The 26,399-nt window shown below is 52.2% G+C and overlaps 1 protein-coding gene across 3 annotated transcripts in view; it reads left to right on the forward strand.

Moving 5' to 3' along the window:
* Positions 1-26,063, forward strand: part of SCAF4 (SR-related CTD associated factor 4) — a 53,899-nt gene extending 27,836 nt beyond the window's left edge. The window contains exons 8-20 of one of the 3 annotated variants that reach the window (XM_037161310.2): positions 2,971-3,146; positions 3,558-3,666; positions 5,167-5,331; positions 5,844-5,920; positions 6,573-6,763; positions 7,428-7,528; positions 7,791-7,904; positions 8,613-8,769; positions 9,814-9,971; positions 11,400-11,565; positions 11,647-11,733; positions 11,873-12,064; positions 24,813-26,063. In XM_037161310.2, coding sequence (XP_037017205.2) covers positions 2,971-3,146; positions 3,558-3,666; positions 5,167-5,331; positions 5,844-5,920; positions 6,573-6,763; positions 7,428-7,528; positions 7,791-7,904; positions 8,613-8,769; positions 9,814-9,971; positions 11,400-11,565; positions 11,647-11,733; positions 11,873-12,064; positions 24,813-25,723 — 2,604 coding nt within the window. In that variant the 3' untranslated portion in view covers positions 25,724-26,063. Of the gene's footprint in view, positions 1-2,970; positions 3,147-3,557; positions 3,667-5,166; positions 5,332-5,843; positions 5,933-6,572; positions 6,764-7,427; positions 7,529-7,790; positions 7,905-8,612; positions 8,770-9,813; positions 9,972-11,399; positions 11,566-11,646; positions 11,734-11,872; positions 12,065-24,812 lie in introns of all 3 variants that reach the window. The other 2 variants (XM_037161309.2, XM_037161311.2) reach the window with 2 other exon arrangements.
* Positions 26,064-26,399: the final 336 nt, after the last annotated feature.

A 26,399-nucleotide genomic window follows, 5' to 3' on the forward strand; every position in this document is an offset into this window, starting at 1 on the left:
TGTGCCTATCTCTAGGCACTGTTCTGTCCCACTAATATAATACTTGCAACTTATAGATCCTATTTTATTTCCAGGTATCCTTCCCCCGACTGCCCACATTCTCTTGGGCTGTTCTTGGGCATGTTTCTTTGTCAGGGTTCACCAGAAAAAGAGCCGGTTTTATGCTCCAAGAACAGGGGATGGAAAGGGGAGAGAGGCAGCATTTGGTTGGTCTTTGAGGCATCGGCTCACTCAGCGATGGAGGCGGGCAGGTCTGAGATGGGTGGGGCGGGTGGGAAGTCGCAGACGTGGGTAAGGGTTGCAGTTCCAGCTGAGTCTGTTCTGAGGGGCAGGGTTTCTGTGTTGCTGCTCTTAAAACCTTCAACTGATTAGTTGAGGCCCACACAGATTATGGAGGAATTCTTTTTTAATTTTATTTATTTGTTTTTAGAGAGAAGGGAACGGAGGGAGAACGAGGGAGAGAAAATATCAATGGTGGTTGCCTCTCACCCGCCCCCCTGCTAGGGAACTGGCCCACAGCCCAGGCACGTGCCCTGAGTCGGAATCAAACTGGGGATGCTTTGGTTCACAGGTCGGCACTCAACCCACTGAGCCGCACCAGCCAGGGCTAGGAGGTATTTCTGTATTCAAAGTCTTCTAATGTAAACATTAATCTCAGTTTTAAAATATCTTTGCAGCAACAGCTAGATTAATATTTGACCAAACAGCTAGGCACCATGACCCAGCCAAACTGACACATCAAATTAACCATCACAGCCTACTTTTCCAGATGAACTTGAGCATGCGTTTTGGAATTCATGAATTTATAGGCTGCTGTAAGAAGTACCGATAGCTTATTTATGTAGTGTCCATATATTACAATGTCTTTTTTCATGTCTTCTTGTACATTTCTTTCATTCTTAGCTATTTAGTCATGTTTCATGTTTCCTAGTATTTCATTTGGTTAATGATATCGTAGAGCAAAACTGTTGATTTTTATTTTACCTTGTAAATGATCATGGTATTAAATGCTTAATTTTCTTTTATATATATATATATATTTTTTAATTTATTTATCTTTAGAGGGGAAGGGAAGGAGAGAGGGAGAGAAACATCAATGTATGGTTGCCTTTCATGTGTCCCCTGCTGGGAACTGGCCTGCAGCCCAGGCGTGTGCCCTGACTGGGAATCGAACCGTGATTGTGTGGTTCGCAGGCCTGAGCTCAATCCACTGAGCTACACCAGCCAGGGCTTAAATGCTTAATTTTCTAGTTGGTTCTCAGATTTCTGAGTAGCTACTCCTAACTTTTCCTCTTTAACATCTAAACCTGTTTTTCCCTCCCTCCCTGCCTTCCTGTTGTATTGGTGGCAGGACTTTCAGGAAAATGCTGAATAGTGGCAATGCTACTGGTCCCTGTCTTGTTCATTTGAACGGTAATTCCTCTGGTATTTTACCATAAGTGAGTTGGTCAGTGTTTGTTTTTATATTGAGTTTGGAAAAAAGGAATTTTGTGCTTTTCCTGTTGCTAAAAAATCCAGTTTTAAGCTAGTCAAACAGGTTGACTGGAAACGATTTGTGTATTTCAGCTGATTCATAGATTTTCAGTTTCCTAAAAAGGAACAAAAAATATGTTTGTGGATAGATCTCAGTTTAATTTTTTAATTGCTTCAAATCTTTTTCCAAAGCAATAGGTATAAATCTTCAAACCTTACAGAACATATCTCTATGTGATAAAGTGCAGAGTTCACAGGTTTTGTAGACCCAGGTTTTGAGCGTGGCAGTGTTTCGACGTCCAGTTTCATAGTGGTGCAGTGTGCACCACTGTGCGGGAGTGACGGTGGCACCTGTGTCCTACTGCCATGAGGGTTAAATGAGCCAGTGCATATAAAACAGCGCGGTGTCTGGATCACTCTGTCACAATAAGCACTTTAATCTCCTGGCCTGGAGTTGCAAAGGGAAAAACACATGCTCTCCCTTCCTAATCTTGAGATCCGGGGCTTGGGAACGGTGTGGCAGAGCGGTCCCGGGGCCCTGCCCATGTGGGGGCTTGAGGTTGGAAGCCCAGGAGCAGAGCAGACACCGCTGGAGAGGGAACGTGTGTTGGGTGCCAGAGATGGGGACTGGGAGGTTGAGCAGACTGGTGTCCGTCCTCATTCTGCCGTCCTCAGCTCTGCTGTCTCGGCGATGCTTCTGAATGACCAGAGCTGTAGCTTCCCCTTTGTGAAAAGAAGGAACTTGGTCTGCGTGCCTGCTTCGTGTGGTGATGAGGAGTTGCAGGTGGTCCACCCACACACACAGTGGGTGTGCCTTGTGCTGCCTGCCTCCCTCCCTCCTCCCTCCCTCCCTCCCTCCCTCCCTTCCTGAGTCAATGGATTGGAGTTTAAGTGGTTCTTCCAGGCATGATCTTGTTAAGTACCCTCAATCTTCCTTCCTTTCCTTCCTTCCCTTCCTTCCCTTCCTTCCCTTCCTTCCTTCCTTTCCTAGCTATCCGAGGTGAGCTCTGAAGTTTTTAGAAAGAAGCTAGTGCTCAGGTACTGAGAGCTCCGTGCCCTGAGCAAGCAGCAGTGGACGTCTCCTACAGCTTTTGTAGTGATCGGATTGGGTGGTCTCGCTCTTTGTGCATTTCATGGCCTCCTGGAAAATGTGCACCGTTGTCACATGTGTGGAGCTCCAAGTTTTTTGTCTAGGAACACAACTGTTTCAGTAAAACATTTATATTGCTAAATTAACAACAAGCATATAGATAATGGTCAGAAAGAAAACACTGCATTTTTAATTGGGGAAGAAAAGCAGAACAAAAAATGTCTTTCTCAAATGACATTTGTGCTAAAATGGGTTGTCCATGAACCCAGGCCCTGGGGCACGTGCGGGAATGGTGTTGACAGCACGTGGCGGGGGCAGAGGCAGCGGAAGCGTCCGCTGTTTGTACAAAGCTTTTGTGCACTGAACACAACCGCCTTTAAAACGGAATGCCGCCATACCTGTTGCAGAAGCTGCTCGATCGATTTGATTATGACGATGAGCCAGAAGCTGTGGAGGAATCGAAGAAAGAAGACGCTGCCGCCTCTGCTGCCAGCACCGCCTCTGCCGCTGCCCCTGCGGCACCTGCCGCCGCCGCCCTGCCCACCACTGCTGCACCTGCTGCATCTCCGCCACAGGCACCTTTGTGAGTCCCGTTCCTTGGTTTCTTTGGAGTCAGTGGCCTTTGCAAGTGTAGCTTAAGAGCGTCCAGTAGTGAGGTCATTTTCCATACACAGTCATTGTCTTTAAATGTTGATACTTTGGGGTCTCCCAGATGGGGAGGGCATCCTGTAAGATTTATTAAAAAAAAAGTGGCTTTTATGTTGGGAATAATGCTTACTGTATTAGTTAATATATAGGCAAATAGATGATTGAGCAAAATGTTGATTATTAATGATCCCTAGACATTTTTTCCATTTTTAAATCACTCTTAAATTATAGTTGACGTACATTATTATTAGTTCCAGGCTAGATAGCATTCTCTGGGCTTCTGTATACATGTGGGTGGGAACCCCTGTGTTCTGAATGGGTAAAAGGGTCGCTCACCTCCTTCCAGTGGGTTTCCTGGTGACGGCCTGCAGCAGCCGGCGTACCCCCAGCATCAGAGCATGGACCCGTTTCCGCCCCCGATGATGGCACTGCAGCAGGACCCTGTGCACCACCAGGTACGGGCGCTTGTCTCGCAGCTGAGCGTCTTCACCTTCCAGCGTCTTCATCAGAGTGTGTGAGCTGCACCTCACGGTCAGGGTTCAGCTGTGCAGCAGGGGCTGATTGGAGGTGCTCTTGGCTTCAATCAGGACAAGAATGCTAAATACCACGCGCTTACACTTTAACGATGGGTGTTTCTGTTCTAGTATCTTAGAGAGCGGTTAGGGCTCTGTCTCAGGGAACTGGCCTGTCTGGTTGCAGAGCTCTTTCCTGTTGGAGGGGCCTCTCTGGGACCTGGCGGCAGGTGCCAAAAGGCTGTCGGCATGCCCACGCAGGACCCGAGGAGGGGGCGTGGCCCACAGAAGAGCTGCAGGGAGGCACGGAGCATGTTTTAGTACAGCCCCTAATTCAGAGCTCCCCGAACCTGACCGTGCATCTCAGTGAACGGGGGCACGGATCCCGGCCCTTCGGTGCTGCAGTCGGTCCAGAGGGTCGTTCTCGTGTTCACTGTGCAGTTTCTGTCGTGCGGCCGGGCTCGAAGTAACACTGCTGGCCTTAGTTCGGAAAGGGCTCTAAGGAATCTGTTTAGACCGTCCTCATGTCATTTCAGTCCATTTTATACATTTGGTAATATGAAACTTATGTTGTGATTTTAATGAAGTGCTGATGAATGAAGTTTGAAAAGTATTTTATAAGTCCGTTTAAGATACTAAGAAAACCTATGAGCTTATTTCAAAATGCTTAACAATTACTGAAGTTCATAAATAATTTAGAAAAGATGCTTCTTTTGTGACATAATTATACTTTTAATTATATAGACATTGGCATGGCATGTACAGAAATATGTTAGTTTGTGGTTCACTGTCATCACTATATTTGATGTCCTAAAAGTAGGCATGTTAGTTGAAACTCTGCTTAGAGTAAATTTTTAAAAACAATTTTATGTATGTATGTATGTATGTATGTATGTGTATATTGAGAGGGGAGGGGATAAGAGAGAAATACAGGGAGAGAAACATCAACTCGTTGCCTCTTGCATGTGTCAAACCCGGGACCTGGCCCGCAGCCCAGGCTTGTGCTGTGACCCGGAATCACATAGGGTCCACCCGAGCTCCACCCATGGGGCTGGAGTCAAGTTTTTAAGGAATGAATCTCAGAGTCACTGCTTCCAGCCACTTCCTCCCAAAAGTCAGACCTTTGACTTTCAGTTCAGTCTACCTCATGGTTTCCTCACATAAATGAAGTTGTGTCTTTAAATATACAAAACCTAAGCCTCACGTGTTTGTAATTTTAAAAAGAGTCATAGGGTTTTTAACAGGTATACTTCATTATGTAACAGCTCATTGGATAATTATTATCTGTGGAAATTGTTCACCACTATTGTATGTCATTGTAGTTTCTCTTAGATCAAAATTTATTGAGGGTATTTTGCTTTTATATTAAATTAAGGATTTTTTTAAAAATTATTTTTGGTAGCTATTACTTTAAACCTACTCATACTTTCTTTCAAAACAAAGGTCCCACTTCCTCCTAATGGACAGATGCCGGGATTTGGCTTGCTTCCCACGCCTGCGTTTCCGCCTCTGGCTCAGCCGGCGGTCCCCCCAGCTGTCCCCGGGCAGCAGCCGTTCCCGGCCCCGTTCCAGGCCCCCAGTGAGCCGCTGGCGCAGAAAGCTCATCAGGTGAGGCTTCCTTCTCAGTCATCCACTGGCTTCGGTGGCGGGACTTGTGCAGGCTCCTGCCTGTTGGCTTGGGATCCACATGTTTTTGAATGAAGAGAGACTCTTACTTGGGCACATATTAACCCCTCTGTGCCCCAAGTTTTTCATCTAGAAAGTGGACATCATACCACTGTTGGCTAGTTTCCATAAGGCTCTTAACGATTGAGATACATGAAGTACAGATGCCAGACCAGCGCCTGGCCACAGTTTAGTGAAACAGTGTGTGACCTGCACGAAGTGCTTTCTGAAAGTGAGCTATTTCTTCTAACCTTGTAAACCATATAAAAAATGTTTCCCACTGAAGGCCAGTGAGTCTTAAGCCAGTGATATGGACTCAAGCCCCCAAAAAAGAATTGCTTCAAGGCAAGAGCTTTATGATTTAATGTCCTTTAGATCTTGTCCTCTTGCCTTATTCATAATTTTCACTTTTTGTATGTACTGATGGCTGGTTCTTTGTTTGTTTGTCTTTAAAGGAAATGAAAGTAGAACAGCCTTGTACTCCAGAGGTTAATAAGCGGCACATGTCCGACAGCAGAAAGTCAAGATCCAGGTCAGCATCCAGGTAATTCACGGGAAGTGCTTTTCCGACCCTGTGTGCCTTAGGAGGCATTAAGAGTAAAATCAAGTTGGGTGTATAGAGTAACTCTGTGTGTGTGTGTGTGTGTGTGTGTGTGTGTCTGTGTCTGTGTGTCTGTGTGTCTGTGTGTGTCTGTGTGTGTGTAGTGGGGACAGTCACCTTACCCATACTCGTTCCCTCTGAGTCGCTTTAGTGCCTGCGCACAGAGAGTACGTGGAATGGCAGAATTATGCCTTGGTAGTTCTTACAGTAATGAGCACGGTGCCTTTGTAAGTTTACCAGCTGGCAGAACAGAAACGATCAGATTGCGTTTCCATCGCTGCGGGAAGAAGACCCGACTGCGAAGCAGGCGGCAGCCGCAGATCAGGGACGGCACCCAGCCCTTGGCCCGCTGGCGCGGGGTCCGCGCAGCACTGGGGCGTGGAGGGCGAGAGGCGCTCTCATGAGTGGGCGGCTGTGTTTATCGCACTTAAAATACGACCTTTCCCTGCTGCCGGTGTCTCACACCTTTACCAAAATTATCACTTACATTTTTCCCCTTTTCTAAAATTAACACGTGCTTACATTTAAAAAAACCCTTTTCTCTCCGTGTGCTATCCGTTCTCCATCCTCGTGACACTACTAGGTCACCAAAAAGGAGGCGATCTCGATCTGGTTCCAGATCGCGGAGGTCTCGGCATCGCCGCTCCAGGTCTCGGTCCCGAGACCGACGCCGACACTCTCCGAGATCTCGGTCCCAAGAAAGACGGGATCGGGAGAAGGAAAGAGAGCGCCGCCAGAAAGGCCTTCCTCCGATCAAATCAGAGACTGCGAGTGGTGAGTGCGCTTCGTCTTCGGACTTGCTGCGTTATTTTCCTCCTCGCGTCGCGGGTTTTACGTGCTTTCTGACTGTTAGCGGGGCGCTGCTTCCCCATATCTCGTTAGTCTGATGTGTGTCCTGGCTGGGGTGTCCCACCACGGGCTGCCTGCGGCCCCACACGAAACTGTAAACTGACTTAGAACCGTTTTGCTCATCAGTTTTTGTTAGTGTTTGTATTTAATGGGTGGCCCAAGACAACTCTTCTTCCTGTGTGGCCCAGAGACGCCGTAAGGTCGGACACCCCTGCTGGGGGTCAATGTAGGAGACACATCACGCACACTTCACGGGGGGGCGTGCGGTGCAGGCAGGGATGCTTGCGCAGAGTGACTGAAAGCACTGCGCTGGTTGGTGTGGAGTTCAGGAGTTAGGGTCACATCTTAGACCTGTTCCCAGAGACCAGTTTCTGCAGCTCTGACATGTACCTGCTTTCCTGGTCTCGGTTCTGGCGGCGGCGCCACCGTGGTTTAGAGATTGGAAATGTATGCGGGGTTTGCTGCTCCACAGGGTTTACTCGCCGTGTCTCGGCGTGAGTCACGCACACTTCCGTCGCGCTGTAGTCAGGTGAGGCGCGGGGCAGTTCACTGGCGGACGCGCGGACTCACGCAGTGGCGTTCATTTCAGTTTGCAGCACCACACTCTGGGTGGGACAGCTGGACAAGAGGACCACTCAGCAGGACGTCGCCAGTCTCTTAGAAGAGTTTGGTCCAATCGAATCAATTAATGTGAGTGTTTATTAAATTATTTAATGAAAGTGGACAGGTGCAAGAGTGTTTATGTGGTAGAGCTTAGGGGATTGTAGGCTCATGAATAATTGGCAGTTGAGACCAAATTTAAAGTGCCAGGTTACAAGTGATTTAATTCCCAGTAATTGGAACAGGGGTTGATTGAAGGAGAGGGGTTATTGGAACTGGTTGCTTATTATTATATCTTGTTGCTCTTTAATTCTGTGACCGTATTTTGTGACGTTGGAATGTCTTGGAGCAGATGATTCCTCCCAGAGGTTGTGCCTATATTGTTATGGTTCGTAGGCAAGACGCGCACCGCGCCCTGCAGAAGCTGAGCCGCGGGAACTACAAAGTGAACCAGAAATCCATAAAGGTGCGTCCGCGTGCGTCTCCTTAGAACGGTAGTTTCGGGTCTAGGCATTTCAGTGCGTCTTCTAGAAAAGAGGTTGTCTGCTAAAGTTAACAATGTTTAATGCTAGGTTTGTGCTAGAATTTTTATTTTTATTTTTTATGTAGGTCGAACAGTTCATTAAGATATTTAATTGGTGCTTTTTATATAATGTCATTTGGTGAAATATTTTACATCATTTCAAAAATTTTGGATTTAAAATCTGTCATCTCATCTTCGCATTAACTATGAAGAATACTCCACAAAGAGAAAAGGATATATAGACTCATGGGGGCCACAGTCAGTGTGTCCTCAACGTCATAACACTCAGTTCTGCCCTTGCATGGGGCCACAGATGGGTTTTGTCCAAAGTCCCAGCGTGTTGGGTGGTGCACAGGAGTATGCACTTGACCCTGGTAAACCTTTTCCTTTAAGTTTTATGCTGGCTCAGCTGGGGGCGCAGGGTGGGAGGTGTGGTTAAGGAGGTGGCACCAATCAAATTTCCATTCTAGGACAGAGGGACAGGAATAGGCAGCCAGTGTCCTGGTGCCAAGTAAGGTCCAGGGAGAGCTAGGCCGGACTGCAACTTTGCTGCCCAAGTGGCCGTGGGTGAGAACAGTGGGGAACAGTGAAGTCTCAACACGTGTGACATTCTCTGCCTTTCTTTTTGTACTTTAACCACTGGTGAAATAGATCGCCTGGGCCTTAAACAAAGGAATAAAGGCAGACTATAAGCAGTACTGGGATGTAGAACTTGGCGTTACCTACGTCCCGTGGGACAAAGTCAAGCCTGAAGAGCTGGAGAGTTTCTGTGAAGGTGGAGTGCTGGACAGCGACACGCTCAGCCCAGGTACGGCGGGGCCCAGGGTCCTTCAGAGTCGCGCGTCTTCTTGCTAGTGCCTGCGACAGTTTTTTTATTTTTATTTTTTTATTTTTGGTAAGCCACCCCACCAGAGTGGCTTTTGGGGTCTTTGCTTTTCTGCATCGTACAAGTGAAGTGATGCAGATCCAAACAGAATACATCACAGGGACAGCGGACCAGGAGTCTTAACCTGGTCGTCGTTGGTACCGGTGTAATCCATGGCTTCGTAGTAACTGCTGTGAAGACGTTCAGACGTTCAGAGAAGAGTTGAGAGCGAGAGTGTATGTCCAGGCGGTGCAGCCACTTGGGTCAGGAGCACTAGCAGTGCCGGGGTGATGGGTCAGGTGTGCAAAGTACAACACAAGTGGGCATGGCCCGGAGACCCACAGGCGGCCTGGCGGCCCAGGAGTAGAGTGAGCGTGTCGAGGAGATGTCCCCACAGGAGCGATGGCAGGAGGGCCAGGGCAAGGCAGGGGGGTGACGCTGGCCTGGCTGTCCCTACACCCCTCCTTCCTGTGCATGGCTGACACCTTCACTCACACGGAGAGCTAAGTGTGTGTGTGCAGGCAGACAGGTGTCGGGTCCGCTGGTGCCGGGCGGGCTGGGAGGGCCTGGGCCCGGCGGGTCCTGCTCGTCCTCTCCGGACTCTGTCCCGACAGCAAGAACCCAAATTAGAGCTGGGTGTGTCTGGGTCGAGTCGCACCTCTGCCACTCGCAGGTATGTGACCTTGGACAGTTTGTCTTCGTTGTCCTCATTTACAACATGGGGATAATAATAATAGGAACTGCTTGTGGCGATAAGGATGGATCTAGTTAGTGGATATAAAATGCTGAGAACTGTGCCTGGCGCATAGTAAGCACTTTTTTTTGCGTATCTGTTCGTTTAATAAGTATAAGGTTAGCATAACATTTCCTTAATAATCAGACTGCTGGTTTTTTAATATAGTCAGCATTTTAAAAATCATCTCTGGATTTCAAGTTACAAACTGAACATGGTAAGCTTGCATTGTGAAATTTGTTGAACTGTTACAGAGTGGAAAGGAATTCCCAAGAAGCATGAGAATGAAGTTGCCCAAAACGGAGGGGCGGAGAGTTCACACGCGGAACCCGTGTCGCCCGTCCCCAACCCTTTGCCTGTGCCGGTCCCTCCGATGCCGGTCCCTGCACCCATAACGGTGCCTCCTCCACAGGTACGACCTGTTCGGGGGCCATTCAAAGCCCGGGTGTCCCAGAGATGCCTTCCTAACCCTCCCGTAGACCTGCGTCTGCACTCGAGGGCCAAGCCATGAGTGCGTGAGCGTGCACTGCTACTTTGGTGCATTTTGGTGTGTCCGACCTTTGATAAGGTCTTTTGACACTGTCTGTGTCCCCGAGTGTGTCCCAGGTGATGCTGCGGACTGGAGGTGCACGCCTGTCCCGGCTCCTCCTGCCCTTTACTGTCCCCTCGTGTTCTCGCACTGCTTTGTCTTTCACGGACTCGCGTTCCCAGGGGCTTGGACCTGTACCCTGCAGGCAGCTGTCGTGGGGAAAGGTAGTTTCTAAATCTTCATTCTGGGTGGTGCCACCGTGAAGCTTTTTTAATAAATTGAGTGCCGTTAAACAAGACGGCGCATTGTTAGAGAGTCTTCGCTGTCCTGGTACTTCAGAAGAAAGGCTCTGGGTTCGGGCAGAACGGGGTCTGGTCCCAGCTCCGTGGTCCGCTCAGCAGTGAGACCCTGACCTCGGGCTCGGGTTTCCTGTGTGCGGGCTGCAGGTCCCTCTCCTGGCACCTGCTCTGGGCTCTGGCGTCTTCCCGGGTCAGAGCTGTTCCGAGGGTTCGGTGAGCTGCTGTGTGTTAAATGCTCAGCAGGTTTCCTGTTACATAGTGAGCTGAGTGATAAAACATTTTTTATGATCATAAAACTATAAATAGTTGAGCCATAGCTTATGTATGTTGTGGATTTTCCTTGTCTTTCGATGCCTCCCTTTTTTCGGTCTCTCGCGGTGAATCTGACCGCAGGATCCAAGCTGGCACCGGGTGGGCCTGGCCTCCTGCGTTCGCGTGGGGTCTCCCTGCCCTGCCCTCAGCCTCCCACTGGGCCCATCGGTTCTGAATGAGATCCGAGTCCAGCGGCACTGCCTGGACCCTGGCTGGCGTGTTAAAGCCACCGTACTTACCTTTACTGATAGCTCGTATTTATTTGCTGGGTGTTTACGACGTGCCGGGCGCCGGCATGTAGCGTGGATTAGCCCTCCGATCCCTGCAGTTCGGTGAGGGTGGCACTTTGCACTCCCAGATGCACACACCGAGGTCTGGCAGGGGCCTGAGGCCGTGGCCACTGTGCGCTGGCCGGGTAGCTTTCCTTCGAGTCCTGTGTCTCAGAGCCACCTGTCCTCGGGGCATGTTCCAGCCTGGGGTGTCCTCTCAGACCGCCAGCGGGTGCCGGCGGGTGCGGTGTGAGTTTGCTGTCCTGAAGCAGAGGGCAGAGCCACCGTCTGGGGTGGCTGCAGGTTGCCGTGTGCTTTGTAATTTATTCACAGAGTGAGAACAGATTTAGAAACACGTTTCCCTGGCATTTCGCCGCCCGGTGGGGGAGGGCTCACGTGCAGCTGCCCGTCCCTTTGTCCCTTTGCCTCAGGTGCCACCGCAGCAGCCCGGCCCTCCCGTGGTCGGCGCTCTGCAGCCGCCGGCCTTCACGCCGCCCTTGGGGATTCCTCCTCCGGGCTTCGGTCCTGGCGTTCCTCCTCCTCCTCCTCCTCCTCCGTTTCTGCGCCCAGGATTCAACCCGATGCATTTACCACCAGGTACGCCAAGTCGGGTGAGACATGTTTCTAAGTCTGAGGTACAGTGACGCGGCGGGAGTGACGTCATTTTTGTCATCGCAGGTTTCCTTCCTCCCGGACCCCCCCCTCCTATAACTCCACCGGTGTCCATCCCTCCTCCGCACACGCCGCCGATGAGCATCCCCAACCGTAAGCGCGGCCTCCTTGTGTCCGCCCCTCTCGGAGTCCGGGGCCGGGGCGGGCTGGCAGGGGTCTGCAGAGTGGCGAGCGGGGGCTGGGGGGCCACTCACTGTTCAGCTTCACGTGTCCATGTGGTTGTGTCCCTTAGCTGCTATCGCTGGTATAAAGGAAGACACCACAAAAGACTTATCTATTGGAAATCCCATTCCAACAGTGGTGTCTGGGGCGAGAGCGAACGCCGAGTCTGGGGACAGCGCGAAAATGTTCGGCTCTGCCGTGCCGCCCGCCGCACCCGCGAGTCTGCCCGCCCCTCCTGCAACCCAGCCCGTGTCGCTTCTGGGTAAGTGAACGTGTCGCCGTGCACTTCCTTGTTCTGCCCAAGCTAGGTGGCGTCGCTTTTTTAACTGGTAATTTCGGCAAAATTTCCTCTGTGGGTTTAGTGTCTTCCTTTGGGGAAGATCTTCCTCTTAAATATGTGCTCTTGATCTTGACCAAGAGTAGCCCTAGAGACGAGCTCCGTGATGAAATTATGTTGGTTTACCTTGAATAAAAGTTGGGGGTTACATGTCTGATTCGGCGCAGGAAGGGTCTCTGTGGGGTGGTCTGTGGTCCAGGACCGGCGTGACTCGATGCCCAGCTCCATCGGGGACGACGGCTCCTCTGCGGCGCAGTCCGCACACCCCACGCCCCCAGTTCAGACCAGTTTTTCTGTATCTGACCTTTGGTGGCGTTCTCTGTGGGCTAGCAAAGAAAACAGTCTTGGATACATTGCAGCGAGGTGGCTTTGTTGCCCGAGTGACAGACCCCTCAGTGTCCCTCTGCTAGAGGTCGTCTGCTGTCCTCCACCCACAGCGTGACATGGTGATGAATGCAAGTGTGCTCAGTGTGTGCCGCTCTGAGAGGCCTTACCCTCGCTTGCCCGGATCATAATGAACACAGCACATCCTTGTTGTTCTGACCACCTCTCACTGGTAGCTGGTCCTGGAGGTGGCAGTGTCCGGTATGCTGAGCACCCGAGTCTCCTCCTGGGTGGTTCGTGTCCCCTGGTGTCAGGGCGCTCCAGTCCCGAGAGTCTGTGGGTTTTCAGGGGTGCACGTGTGTGCTCGCTTGCCTTCATCATCTCGGGTGTTTCAGGAAGAGCACATTGGTCACCGGAAGGGTCGGGCTGTGGGCGTCAGTGTGGGGCGCGGGGCTTTGACTTCTCCCCTATACCTTTCAGAACTGCCAAGAGGTTTTTATTTTGTACCTGTGCTGCATTTATAATAAAAATCCATTTGTTTTTAAATGGCATGCTGTCTTCTGGCCTCTCCAAGACTGAGTTTAGGTTGATCATAAACTTGACCTTTACTTCCCTTAGCACACAGACTGAGTAATAATAGTAAAAGGGTTTGGGGTTGAGGTCTGTCACAGATGGTGTAGCGATGGTCATCACAATGATGGCAAACGGTCAGTGGAGTGAGGAGGCTGCTTTGTAAGAGGCCTGTGCCCTGGGAGCCCGAGAGCAGAGGGTGTGCAGGACTGGCAGCGGGGGCTTGGGCGGCTCTGGTTCTCAGTGTGGCTTTGTTCTGCTGTTTGCAGTACTACGGCTTCACAAGACTCACGAGTCTGACTTGGATAGAATTTCCTGATGAACCCCTCTCTTTCACCCCATACCCCTGATTATGAATGCTGTTTGAAATGGAATTTTCTAGTCTAACGTCCGTGGATGTTAGGCCACCTGGGACCATTTACAAAGTTATGTGCCTTTACTTTTTCCCTGGGATTAATAAATTAATTGAATAAGTGAGAAGATTTCATTATCTCCCAGAGTAAAATACCCACCGCTTTCAAACAGCCTTGAAGAGCAAGTAGCCTGCTTTGATTTAATATTCAGGGCTCGAAGGTTCTACCCTTTGTTTCTTATCAGCAAGCACTGACGAGTACAACTGAGACTGCGTCCACCACGTGAAACTGCGGGGGGCCGGTCGGAGGCGGGGGTCCGGAAAAGTAAACACAGGAGGCCAAGCGCTGCTCGGAGACACACTCCTTAGCCTTCACGGTACCTGACAGGCCTGTCATGCTGTCTGTCCGCCCCTCGTCCCCCTCCTCACCCCAAGACGGGGACGTTGGTTACATGACGATGCCAGGCTGTTTAACTTTCCCCGTGGCCGCCTTTGTAGCTTTTAAAGCACAGTTTTGAAAGCTCTTCCAAATCTGGAAGTTTTAAGATTCACTATAACGTAACTGGAAGCTTATTAAAAATTAAAAATAAGCAGTTTTTACTGAAATAGAGTTTCGGTCAGGGAAGGAAAGCCTTCTGTGTTCCTTGCGTTAGAACCTTGAAAAGAATGCCCCGTGAACGTTGACCTTTCCGAGAAAGGAGCCTTCTCTCGGTGCAAAGAAGGGAGGGTTTACCCAAAAGACTGACTGTGGTCCTATTGCTCTGATGGAGGGATGACGTCATCCGCACCTACCAAAGGGCGGGATCAGGTAGGGTCCCAGCTGCGCTTGGCCGGGTCGCAGGGCCCTGACCTCAGGCGCTCTCAGGTTCCTCTGGGCGCCCTGGCGCTTTCTTCCATGGATGCACAGACGCAGAGTGCCGGCCCAGAGCCCTTTCGGCCTGGAAGGGAAGTGTGGCACTGAACTTGGCTTCTTCATCCGAGAAAGGGGGACTGGAAGCGCTGTGCGCACAGGGTGTCCCGGGGGCCGCACAGCCTGCCACCAGGCCGGAGTGCCACGGGAGGGAGGCGGGCCACCAGCAGCTTCCAGACCGCCTCAGGCCGGGGCTCAGCTACTCTGACCAGTTTCAAACTGTTAGTTACAGTTTTCGACCAAGGAAGCAAACTCTTGATGTAGTTGCCTCAGGTGTTTTCATGGTAGATTAGATCAGACCCCAAGTTCACACACATTAAAGCTCCACGAATTGGCTCACTGAGTAGAGGTGTGTGGGGGTCACAGTGGAACTTCACTCACACAGCGTAACCTGGTGTCTGGCTGCTCCCCATCCTCCTGCTCACACGGTCGCACAGCGGAGGGCGAGCAGGTCATCGAAGGCGGCTGGCTCAGGCCCTGATCTCTGAAGTGCAGCAGTGACATTTCTAAGTAGCAGGGGCCACACACGTCCCTGAGAGCTGCCAGAGGTCTGCACTGAGGCCTGGTCATGCTGGCAGGGGGCAGCGGGGTGCTCTGGGGTGGAACAGTTTGAAGAGCCCCCTCCGATCGTCAGATGCAAGTGTAGGCAGTGGCTTGGGGTCATGACTCCATGTTTCTGGGGTCGTGCTCAGGCAGCCACACCGCCAAAATCACAGAGAACTGAACCTCCACCTTCTAGAGATTCTGGGTATTTTAGAGACGGATCATCTGAAAGTACAAAAGTACTTGATACACAGTAATCCATTATCACCAGTGTTTAAAGAAATCCTGCCTTAATACTTCGCACTCCGTAACAGCAGGTAGAAGGGTGGGTTTGATGAAAACCGATGGCAAGTTTCCTGGTGCTGGTCACTTAGGAGGGGGAGCATTAGCGCCGACGGCAGCTCATGAGTTCATCCCCCTTGCCGTGTGCGTGCATCTGTCCCCTTCTGTGTAACTTGTACCTGTGACACTGTACGGCATATTTTACTAAGTTTGTTGTGAATGTGGAGTTTGGGTTCCTTTGATGTTCCAAACAATAAAAGAGATATGTAAAAAAATGTTTGTTTGTGTTACATATTTCTCCTGTGTTACCAGTATATCCAAAACTTTTTTTTTTTTTCAAGGAAAAAGCATTCTAGGTTGGACTCATTCCTTTTGTGGAAAATTAAAGCTTCTTTTCTTGCCAAACACATTTAATTATTAATGTGCAGAGAATCTTCCCCATTTTGTAACACTGCTGAAGATTATGGTAAATTCATTAAGGATTGAGTATTTGTAAGATTGTCTCCTACTTACTGATAATTTCTGTTACCAAAAATTTAAATCCAGAGTGACAGATTGGTGGTTGCAGCCTGAATTGCTGGGTGTGCTTTAGGCTGGGTCTTCATCCACCCTTGCATGGCCTCAGCCAGCAGTGTGTCAGGGTCCCCAAACTGGCACACTAAGGAGTTACATGGACGAATTAGTTTGTGAATTATTACACTGAAACAGCTGTGTTTGCCTCCGTGCAATATTTCATAATCCTTAAAACTGCCTAGAAGACCGATAATCTCACCACTGACTTCTGTAATTACTTTAAAAGTGGTATTTGGTTTGTGGTGATTTTAGTTAAATTTCTGTGCCCTGAATTCTTTTTTAGAATTAGTAATTTTTAACAACATTTGAATTGGAACATTAGAGCACCAGTTTACTAGTGTGAAACATTCAAAGAAAACCTGACGACTGTTCTGGAAAGTAGTTTTTAATATTTAATTTTTTAAATATCATTTTTGGCAGTCTAATATTTTTTCCTGTAAACTTTGCCATGATGTCCAGTTACATTGATCATAAGCTAGAGGATCCACCCGTGTTCGATTTGGTGCCAAAGGAGCCCATGGCCCGTGGACCCTGCAAAAGCGCTTTCCTTTGGAAGGCTTCCAGATACACATTATATCACCTGTTAGTGTGGTGTCACCCATTAGTGTGGTGCAGTTGAAATGGGTCCCCAGACTCACCACAGTGCCTTCAGCTTAGTGAATCGCATTGTGCAGTAGCCACTTCCTACAGTGAGCCCCCCAGCAGGGGGCGCACTGCAGGCAGGACACAGGAAAGGTCCCAAGAAAAGGCTTGAAAGGTGCTGGTCACATTTGCCGCACCCGCTGTGCTTCCCGGGCTGCAGAGCTCCTGCCCAGAGTCTTCACCTTCACCCTGGGGTGGGGGGGCTGGAGGCAGGTGGCGGGGCGAGGCTCTGGGCAGGCTTTGTTAGATTCTGCTGTGAAGAATTATTCCAGGTAAGATTTTTTTGCTGATTACATTGAGAATAAAATTCCTTACAGATAATCTCATAAGTTAACTGAATGTTTTAAACTCTTGATTCTAATAGCCCAGCTCTTAAAGCTAAGTTATAGCTATTACACTTGGCTAATTATAGTAGGAAAGCAATTAGTATGCAAACTGGAATTCTAAAAAGCAAGTGAACCATAGGGAAATAAACAGACAAAACTCTATCACACTTTTATTTATTTATTTATTTATTTATTTTTTAAGGAAAAACCAGGAGTCATTTTTAGGTGCTAGTAATCAATCTCTGATTTCTCTTTATTTGAAATTTGGGTTCTCATGTGATAGATTTTTATCAAAAGTGTACCTTATGCTGAAAATAGATATTAATATATCTGCATTATTTATTATTGAAAACTCAAATTTCTTTTTAAAAATCTTTCACTAATATTCTAAGCACTATTTAAAAAATAATCTCCACGTATAATGTAGTCTAAACTGTGCTTTAATTCTTTGGGAATTCGCCCCTTATCCTCCCATTCTCTCCAGCGGCCATCACGGTGCCTTCGATAACTGCATGGCCAGCAGAGTGGTCGTGCCTCGAGTGTTGCTAACTGGAGAGTGGAGGCAGGAGAGAGACACATGAGGGTTGTCCTGTTTCCCTTTTCTTTCTTTCTTTTAAGATTTTATTGATTTATTTTTAGAGAGAGAGGAAGGGCGGGATAAAGAGGGAGAGAAACATCGATGTGTGGTTGGTTGCCTCTTGCTCACCCCAGGCGTGTGCCCTGATTGGGAATTGAACTGACAGCCCTGTGGTTCACAAGCTGGTGCTCAGTCCACTGAGCCACACCAGGCAGGCCTGTTTCTGTTTTCTGAATGTCTGGAATAAAAGAGAACACTTGGTGAATATAGAGACCCACCTGTGGATATCGAGGCCTTGGGCAGGGAGAGGAGCGGCTGGCCTTTCTCCGTGAGTGGGAAGTTTGGGGTTAAGTTCATGCAGAGTGCCACGATGACATCCTGTTGGGGTCAGTGCAGAACAGGTGGGCCTGTGGCTGGGCACAGCAGGTCTCAGGGCCCCCTCGGTTCCCGAGGTCAGAGCCTTGCTGCCCTGCACAGAGGCCTGGAGCCCACGCCCTCTGCGCCTGATGAGTCTGTCGTCACCCCTGCCACCATTGCTCACCGAGGTGTTCACCGTGTGTCTATTCAACGCCTACTGTGTGCCGGGCACTTGCTCTTCTGGGACCCAGAGACACCTGAACGAGCGAGACAGGGCCTGTCTTCCTGGAACTCATGTTCGGGTAGGGACTTGGGGGATCAGTAAATGAATAATTTCACGTGGAGGACTTTTATGAAGAGAGGAACGCAGAGGCTCAGGAGTTGGAGGAGCAGCCCGTGGAATGTGCTGCTGTACATAGGGTGGCCGAAGGGGATTCTGGAGGGGAACCGTGGAGGAGATCGCTGGTGGAACGAAAGAGGGGCCTGGGCTGAGGGTGCACTTGGCTTGGCGAGGGGCCACAGCGGGGTCGTGCAGCTGGGGGCGGGCGGAGTGGCGGGCAAGGGCCAGGCTGTGGTGGAGTGTGGGGGGGTCAGAACAGAGGGTCTAAGGGACTGACTGTTTTCAGGGACTGCTGTGCCTGCTGCTGTAGAGAGAACAGGCAGAGAGGGAAAGGGGGGCTAGTGTGAAGGCTGTTGAGTAGGTGAAATGAAAACCCGCATTGTGGGGGCCGTGAGTGTTGGGTTCTGACTATATTTCAAAGGTGGGGCTTGCAGAACTGCCTTACAACTCTGGGGGGGTGAGAGGAAGGAGGCACAACTGACCTCGACCTGAGCGGTCGGGGGTGGGTAGTTCCCATTCCTGAGACGGGCAGCTCTCGCAGGGGAGAGTATCCTGGGGAGGGTATCCGGTTACGACACTGAATGTTTCAGCCTTGCTGTGCAGTGCACATGTCCAGGAAACAGCTGGTAAATGAAGTCTGACGCTGTTGGTTCCGGTGCCGTCAGCACAGCCACTGGGGCCTGAGAGGCTTCCCTGGGCAGGGAAGGAGAGGGGCAGAGCCAGCAGTGAGACTTCAACACGGAATGTGGGAAACATGCCGAGAACCGAGGTTCCCCCTCCCTGCATCCCTGTGAGGAGTTTGAGCAGCCCAGTCCCTGAAACCCTGTGGGCAGAGCAGTCACCCCATGTCACACACGGGGAAACTAGGACATGAAAAGGTGGGAAACCTGCCCGCTGTCACAGCTGCAAGTGGCGTGGCTAGAACCAGAGGTAGCATCACTCTGACGATCCCCATGCATTTAAAATACCCTGTGCTGTTCCGTCCCACAAGTGCTACCGAGAAGGCTGGGCAGTCAGCTCGGAAGCCAAGCAATGGGAGGTGTTCTGGAAGCAAGCAGAGAATCCCTGGGTAGGTGGGAGGGCTGGGTACCGCGTGTGGGGCAGGAAGAGACTGGGCAGCTGCGTTTGGTGAGGTGGCGTCATGCGGCGGACCGTAGTGTGGGCTCGTCGGGGTGATGGGTCCAAAACCAGGCGCACGGGCGCAGAGAGGGTGGGCAGGGAGGAGACGTGTGCGTGATCTGGAACACCCAAGATGTTCTCCTATAGGGGAACAGGAAAATGGGACCATCACTGAAAAGAGATGGAAAGTGGAGTTTACTTTTTATTTCTAAAAGATGGGAGAAATTATAATAGCTTTATTATTGGAAGATACAGTGGAAGGGAAATGTCTAGTGCCAGACACAAACACGTGCTAGCCGAGAGCCTTATGCAGGGCAGAGGGGCTGGGCTCGGGGTCTGAACAGGGGTGCGGCCTGCCCGGCCTTCAGAACGCACGCGTGCTCATGGACAACGCTCAGGTGAGTGAGCTGGTGGGTGTGGGGGCCAGCACGGAGATGAAAGCTTCTCGGGTCTTTAATTTTTTTAAATGACAAGCCAGCAGGGTAAAAGCAGTACATCTGTATGGTGGAATATTACTTGGTCAGAAAAAGAAAAGTAGGGGCACACCTCAGGGACGTGAACGGGTTTGGTTCCAGGCCCCTGCAGTAAAGCAAGCAGCGCGGTGGAGTGAGTCTCAGACTGTTACGTGTGCAATAGCGTGCCTTAGAAAAATGCACACACTTTAACTAAAATCACTTCATTCCTAAAAAAGGCTGACCCTCGCCCAAGGCTTCAGGGAATTGGAATCTTTTTGCTGGTGGAGGGTCTTGCTCTTGATGTTGATGGCTCCTGATTTATCCGGGTGGCAATTTTTTAAAATAAGATGATGGTGAAATTTGCCTCATCATTTGACACTTTTTTCAAAATTGAGTCCTCGCAAGCCCTGCCGCTCCTTTCTCAACTGAGTTGGTGCCGTGGTCCAGGCCCCTGCGGTTGCTTCGGCCGTCCTCACGGCGCCTTCACCAGGAGTCCAGCCCGTCTCAGGAAGCCCCTGTCTCTGCTCATCCATCCGCAGCAGCAGCCCCGTTCGCTGCAGCGCTGCTCAGGTCTGCGGCACTTGAGTCCCGTCTCCAGGCTCCTCGTCAGCAGCCGCCTCCTGCACCGAGGTCTTGGGCCCGTCAGCTTCGTCCACGAGGCCTGGAGTCGACTTCTCCAAAGTCCTGTTAATGTTGCTGTTTCGACCTCTTCCCGTGAATCACGGGTGTTCTTAATGGCAGCTAGAATCGGGGAACCCTTTCCAGGAAGTTTCCAATGTACTTTGCCCAGATCCATCAGGGAAATCACTGTCTGGGGCAGCTGTGGCCTTACAGGATGTATTTTTTAGATAGTGAAACTTGAAAGTCACTCTTAACTGCTTGACCCCTGGGCTGCAGAATGGGTGTGGGGTGAGGCATAAAAACGTTAATCTCGTCCATCTCCTTCGGAGCTGCAGGTGACCAGGTGCACTGTCAGTGAGCAGTGATGCTCTGCATCGCTTTGTTCTGAGCAGCAGCAGGTCTCAGTGGCGGGCTTCAGATTCTCAGTGAGCCGCGCTGCAGGCAGATGCTGTCACACAGGCTTTGTCGTCTCTGTGGTCACAGGCAGACTAGACTGAGCATCGTTCTGAGGGCCCCGGGGTTTTCAGGACAGTAAATGGGCACCGGCTTCAGGTCACGGTCACAGCCGAGGTAACCCCTCACAGGAGAGCCAGCCTGTGCCGAAGCTCTGCAGCCAGGCAGTGCCGCTCCCCAGCTGGGGAAGCCTGGATGGTGTGGTCTCCCAGTGAAAGGTGGTTCTGTCTGTGCGGAAAACCTGGTCAGCGCGCCACCTGAGCTAGGTCTTCTGGGGCACTTCTGCCTCACCTGGCGCTTTCTGTCGCGGAGACGGCCTCTCTTTAAACCTCATGAACCCACCTCCACCAGCTTCCGACCTTCCGCAGCTTCCTCACCTCTCAGCCTTCACGGAATCGAAGAGAGGGCCTTGCTCTGGCTCCGGCTTTGGTTTCAGGCCGTGTCGTGGCTGGTCTGTCCCTCTGTCCCACCCACTAACGTGCTCTGCATGGCGGCAGGCAGGCAGTTTCTCACTCCTGTGCCCCCCGGAGCCGCGCTGTTAATCCTCTGCAGGCGCATTTACTTTGCGTTCACAGCCCGGCCGCTCCGTGCACGGGGCCTGGCTTTCAGCCTCCGCAGCCTTGGGCAGGCCTGCCTCACTCAGCCTCGCCATCTGTAGCGTCTGATGTGCGTCCGGGCGCACGGCCTCCCTCCCACTGCAGTGCCCAGCGGCCGTCATAGGGTTCGTTATTTATTCACTGGGGAGGTTTAGCGTTGCTGTGTCTCAGAGTACAGGGGCCTGGGGACAGGCAGGGAGATGGGGCGGCTGGGCCGGGGGAGCAGTCAGAACCCAGCCTTTGTGGACATGCTCACCGTCCTCACAGGCCTGGTTAGGGCGCCCCGAAACAGCGGCAGTGGCAACATCAAAGGTCACAGACGCCCAACATCAGTCACGAAAAGGTTTGAAATACTGCGAGAACTACCAAAATGTGGCACAGACACAAGCAGGCAAATGCTGTTGGAGAAATGGTGCCTGTGGACTTGACTGCTGTGGGGTTTCCCCAACCCTCCATTGATGTAAAAAAAAAAAAAAAGCAGTATCTGTGAAGAGCAGTAAAGTGAGGCGTGCCCGGCCTGACGCCTGTAACAACATGGGTGGACCTCAGACAGACGTGCAGAGCGGGAGGCTGCCATGCTGTGCGGTTCTGCTCACCTGCACCGTCAGCACAGGCTGGTCCGCAGGGGCGGGGGGGGGTGGTGAGTGGGTGCAGGGTTCTGCGAGGTGGTGGGCACGTCCTGGAGCCAATGGTGATGGTTGCCCAGCCTTGAGTAGCGTGCAGGCGGAAATACACACTTGTACGTGGGTGAACGTGGGCCCTGGATTTCATCTCACCGAGGCTGGTCTACTGCAGTGTAAAGCAGCTGAGAACAGGCAGGGTTTGGAGGCGAGGTGGACATGGGGAGAGCACGCGAGGGCATGAGAGTGTGAACGAGCAGGGAGACTCGGATCGCTGGCCAGGGTGAAGGGGCACACATGGCTGGGGTCAGGAGGTCACAGCGAGCCGGGTCGGCGGGCTGGGGTGGGGCAACCCCAGCCGCCGTCCGGTGTGGCTTAGGTGGAAGAGTTGCACATAAAAACAGTGGAGACGCGGGAACCAGGGCCCAGAAGAGAAGGAGAAGGGAAAAGAGGGGTAAGTCGGAGGGCCCCCCCCCCGACAGGGCGGGCTTGCTCCAGACCTGCCGTGGCCACCCCCTGGCCGCGCACGCCCCCGTTCGCTCATCCGCATTCAGCTACCACTACCGCTGGCCGTGGTCAGCTCCCCTGTGGCACCCGCTGCTCGGGCAACTAGGGCAACTCGGGCGCCTTCGCTGTAGGCAGCCAAGGTGTGTCCTCGCTCAGCTTTTCATTGTGAAACGGCCCTCTTCTGGCTCATCATAAGAAATATCGTTAAGTCTTGGGTTGTTTTGAGTTAAACCCCAATGTATGACTTAATCTAAATGAATTCTAAGTACAGAAATTTTGGACTGCCACTTCCTTGGTTCATCTTAAAACCTCGCTGCATCACGGATTTTATATCTTCTATCGAATGTGCTTCCTCGGGTCCGAACTCTCCCCTCCGACCCCCCTTTTTTTTTGGCCTGCACTCTGGTGACCGGGTGGGTCTGTCCTCTGGCTCCAGGTGCACACACAGTGACCATCTCGTCAGCACATCCCCCCTGACCCAGTAGCTCTGTCTTTACCACCCTTTGGGACTGTGGGGATATTCTCTAGGAAATCTGAATTTCCCGGGCCCGTGAAGGGCTAAGGAAATCCATTTGTTTACAAAAGAGGAAGGGGGTTCAAGTATTTGGCGTGTTAAGCAAACCCCAAGTTCAAACATCCACGTATATAGAGCAGGCAGCGTCTTCCTCTGTAAAACCGCTTTGTGGGCGGCTTGAACGCGCAGTGCGTGCCGAGCTGACCCCGGGAGAGGGATCCTCAGACCACGTTAGAACGGACGTGGGAAGCTCGAGAGCCAAGTGCGCTGCTCACCTGTCTGTGCCAGGGAGAGGGGGCCGTCCGTCGTCCTGTGGGAACGAGCAGGAGTGGGGCCTTCCCACCCCGGTCTGGCCAGAGACCCTCGCTGTCCTCTCACTCACCTGAGCTGCTGCTCTGGTGATGCTTGGAGCCCCTCCCCATTTTTCTAGGGTTGTGTAAACCCTAGAAACATTGGCCACAGCCCCTCGAGCCTGAGGCTACTTGAATGTGCTGCATGGACCTGAGACACCGAGACACCGGTCTTCGGTCCCTGGCTGGAAGTAAAGCTCCATCCGTTGGAGTGATCGTACGAAAGCTCGTCTTTGCATCAGACACTCAGTGGCAGGCGGTTCATCAGCGGTCAGAATGCACATGCTGAATATCGGCTTCAGCGCTTAGCTCCCGGCCAGGCTACAAGCGAGCTCCTGTGTGTTCTGTGCCGTTTAACCTCAATGCAAGGCAGGTGCAATTAGCCCCGTTTCTGAGGCTTATGTCCAAGGTCGTGCCTATGTAAGCTTACATTTCACCAAACAGGTTTCTCTTCATGCATTTAAAAGAAGGTATTTTGTTTAACTGAACACCAAAGCTTGTGAGAGTTTGTGGTACCAGAGGCGTGAACTGGCTTGAATTCATCACGCAGCCCACTGTGCTGGGTGCATAACCCCCACGGAGGGGGCTGGCCCCAGGCTGTTCGGGGAGGAAACCTCGGAGATTCTCGTCACGTTTGTATTAACTGGCCACGCAGAGAACCTGGGAGCAGGTGGGAGGAAGAGATTCGGGACGTAACCAGAGCAGCCTGAGGTCAGGGGAGGAGCGGACACTGAGCATGCAGTGCTGGCCTCGCCCCGGCCGTGTGCCCCGTGTGCACCACCACCTGTTCCGCACGTTCCTCGTTTTGCCTGGAACGCTGTCTGTTAGGGGGACCCCCGGGGGGCATGGCCTTTGCCTTGTGATGCCCACAATTGCAGAAAAATAAATGGAGAGGTGACAGTGCCTTTCGTCACTGAAGTGGTGGGCAAATCAAACGCTGGCTTGGTGACTGGTGTGCGTACGTCTCAACTGAAGCACGGCCCGTCCTCACATGGGGGAACAGGACCCAGCGAGGCTCTGTCACTTCAGCAGCACACACTTGGTCGTGTCGCCCGCGGCCCCCTCTGCCTAGCCAGAGATGCGGTGTCTGTTCTTTCACGGGGCTTTGGGGGCGCCTGCAGAGTGCACTCTGCGCCTGGGCTGGGCCTTTCTTTCGTGAGCCTGAGCGCGGGGGGGGTTTAGTGACATGGAACTGGGGAGACCTGTCACTGGCTTTTCTGGTTGGTGGCGCTTTTTCCAATAATGAGCAGGATTAAGACCGAGAGTGCAGGCTTTTCTAGGAGGACACGGGAAATAATGCAATGCACTGTCTCTCGGGCGCTCCCGGTGCCCGGGGAGGGGGGGCGGGGCAAAGCCAACCTCCTCCCGGAGCCCGCCGGCACCGTGTCCTGGTCCCACTTGCCCGGACCTCTGCGTGGAGGCTGATGTGCCGCGGACTTACCTTGAACGTGGTCCACAGGCAGCGTGTCGCGGTGCCGGCCACCGGGCCCTCCCCTTGGGTCTGTGGTGCGGGTGCTGCACACGGCACCCGGTTTGAGGAAGTGCGTTAAATCTGATCTCGTTTCCACCTCCACGGGGGAGTTGAAAACACAACCCCGTCTTCCATTACTGTTCTCACGTCTGGCTTCTCGTTGCCTTTCAGGAACCCAGGGAGTCGCCCCCGGCCCTGTCATCGGCCTGCAGGCGCCGTCCACTGGGCTCCTCGGGGCCCGGCCGGGCATGATCCCGCTGCAGCGCCCCCCGGGCTTGCCCCCGCCGCACCTGCAGCGCTTCCCTCTGATGCCGCCAAGGCCCGTGCCGCCACACATGATGCACCGGGGCCCGCCCCCCGGGCCGGGGGGCTTCGGGGTGCCCCCGCCCCACGGAATGAAAGGCCCCTTCCCGCCGCACGGCCCCTTCGTTAGGCCTGGTGGAATGCCGGGGCTGGGGGGCCCAGGACCTGGCCCAGGACCTGACGACAGAGACGGGAGGCAGCAGCAACCACAGCCACAGCAGCCGCCACCGCAGCAGCAGCCGCAGCAGCCGCCACCAGCGCAGCAGCCGCCGCCGGCACAGCAGCCACAACCGTTTAGAAATGAAAACAGGCAGCAGTTCAATTCAGGTAGAGACCAAGAAAGGTTTGGACGAAGATCTTTCGGAAATAGGGTGGAAAATGACCGGGACCGCTATGGGGACCGGAGTGACGAGAGAGAGAGCAGCGGCCGTGAGAGGCGAGAGTGGGGACGGAGGAGCCCCGACCGGGACAGGCACAGAGACTTGGAAGACAGAAGCAGACGGTCTGGTGGGCACCGAGACAGGGAGAGGGATTCCAGGGATAGAGAGTCTCGCAGGGAGAAGGAGGACAGCCGGGGCAAGGAGAAGCCGGAGGGGGTGGGCCGGGCCGTCGACCCCCCCCTCAGCCAAGCGGGCGCCGCAGAGCCGGTCTCAGAACTCGCCACGGGGGAGTCTGCGGCCACAGCGGTGGCCGCGAAACCTGCTGCGGAGCTGCCCGCCGAGGCTACCTCGTCCGCCGGCCCCGAGAAGGAGTCGGGCTCGGCCGCGGAGGCTCGCTAGGGACAGGGACTGGCGGGCAGGGACACCGGCGCGGGAGCGGGAGGTGTACAGATGCTGTATTATATTTGCCCTGCTCTTCCCGCCCCACGGTAGTTGTGGGGCCTCATAAGCAATTTGATTGCTTCCCTTCTATTTAAAAATAGCCACAAAATAACAAAAAATACTGAAAATATGAATAAATATTACCCTTTTTGCTGTAACTTTTTAAAAGTTTTGACTTTAAAAAGTTTACAAATCGTAATTAGAAGTGCTCTCTATTTTTTTTTTTTTTAATTTAAGACATGGTAACAGTGAAAGCTCCTCAAACAATAGGGATGTTTTTAATAAACTCTATTTTCGTAACAAACTTCGGTGTGTGCCCTCCTTCACGCGCTGCCCCCGGTGGGCGAGGCCCGTCTGCCCCGTGCGGCCGTCTGCGCCGCGTCTCCGGGAGGGCCGCCGCCGCCGCCGGAGGGGACGGACGCACTCAGTGGCCTGCAGACACCTCGACTTGCAGTGCTTTCGATTTTTGGCGTTTTACTCATAAGGTAAAAGTTAGTGGTTTTAATAGTTTGCAGCTTAATCAAGGTTTTTTGTTTTGTTTTTTGCTGTTGGCTTTGTGGTAAATACCGCCCTCACTGATTTGTAAAGAGAAATCTGCTGGGGAAACATGGATCTGACGCTGCCCGTCGTACTG

This window comes from Artibeus jamaicensis, unplaced genomic scaffold (genome assembly GCF_021234435.1).
Source record: "Artibeus jamaicensis isolate MK-2021 breed Jamaican fruit bat unplaced genomic scaffold, CSHL_Jam_final scaffold_474, whole genome shotgun sequence".
In the NCBI taxonomy this organism is placed as follows: domain Eukaryota; kingdom Metazoa; phylum Chordata; class Mammalia; order Chiroptera; family Phyllostomidae; genus Artibeus; species Artibeus jamaicensis.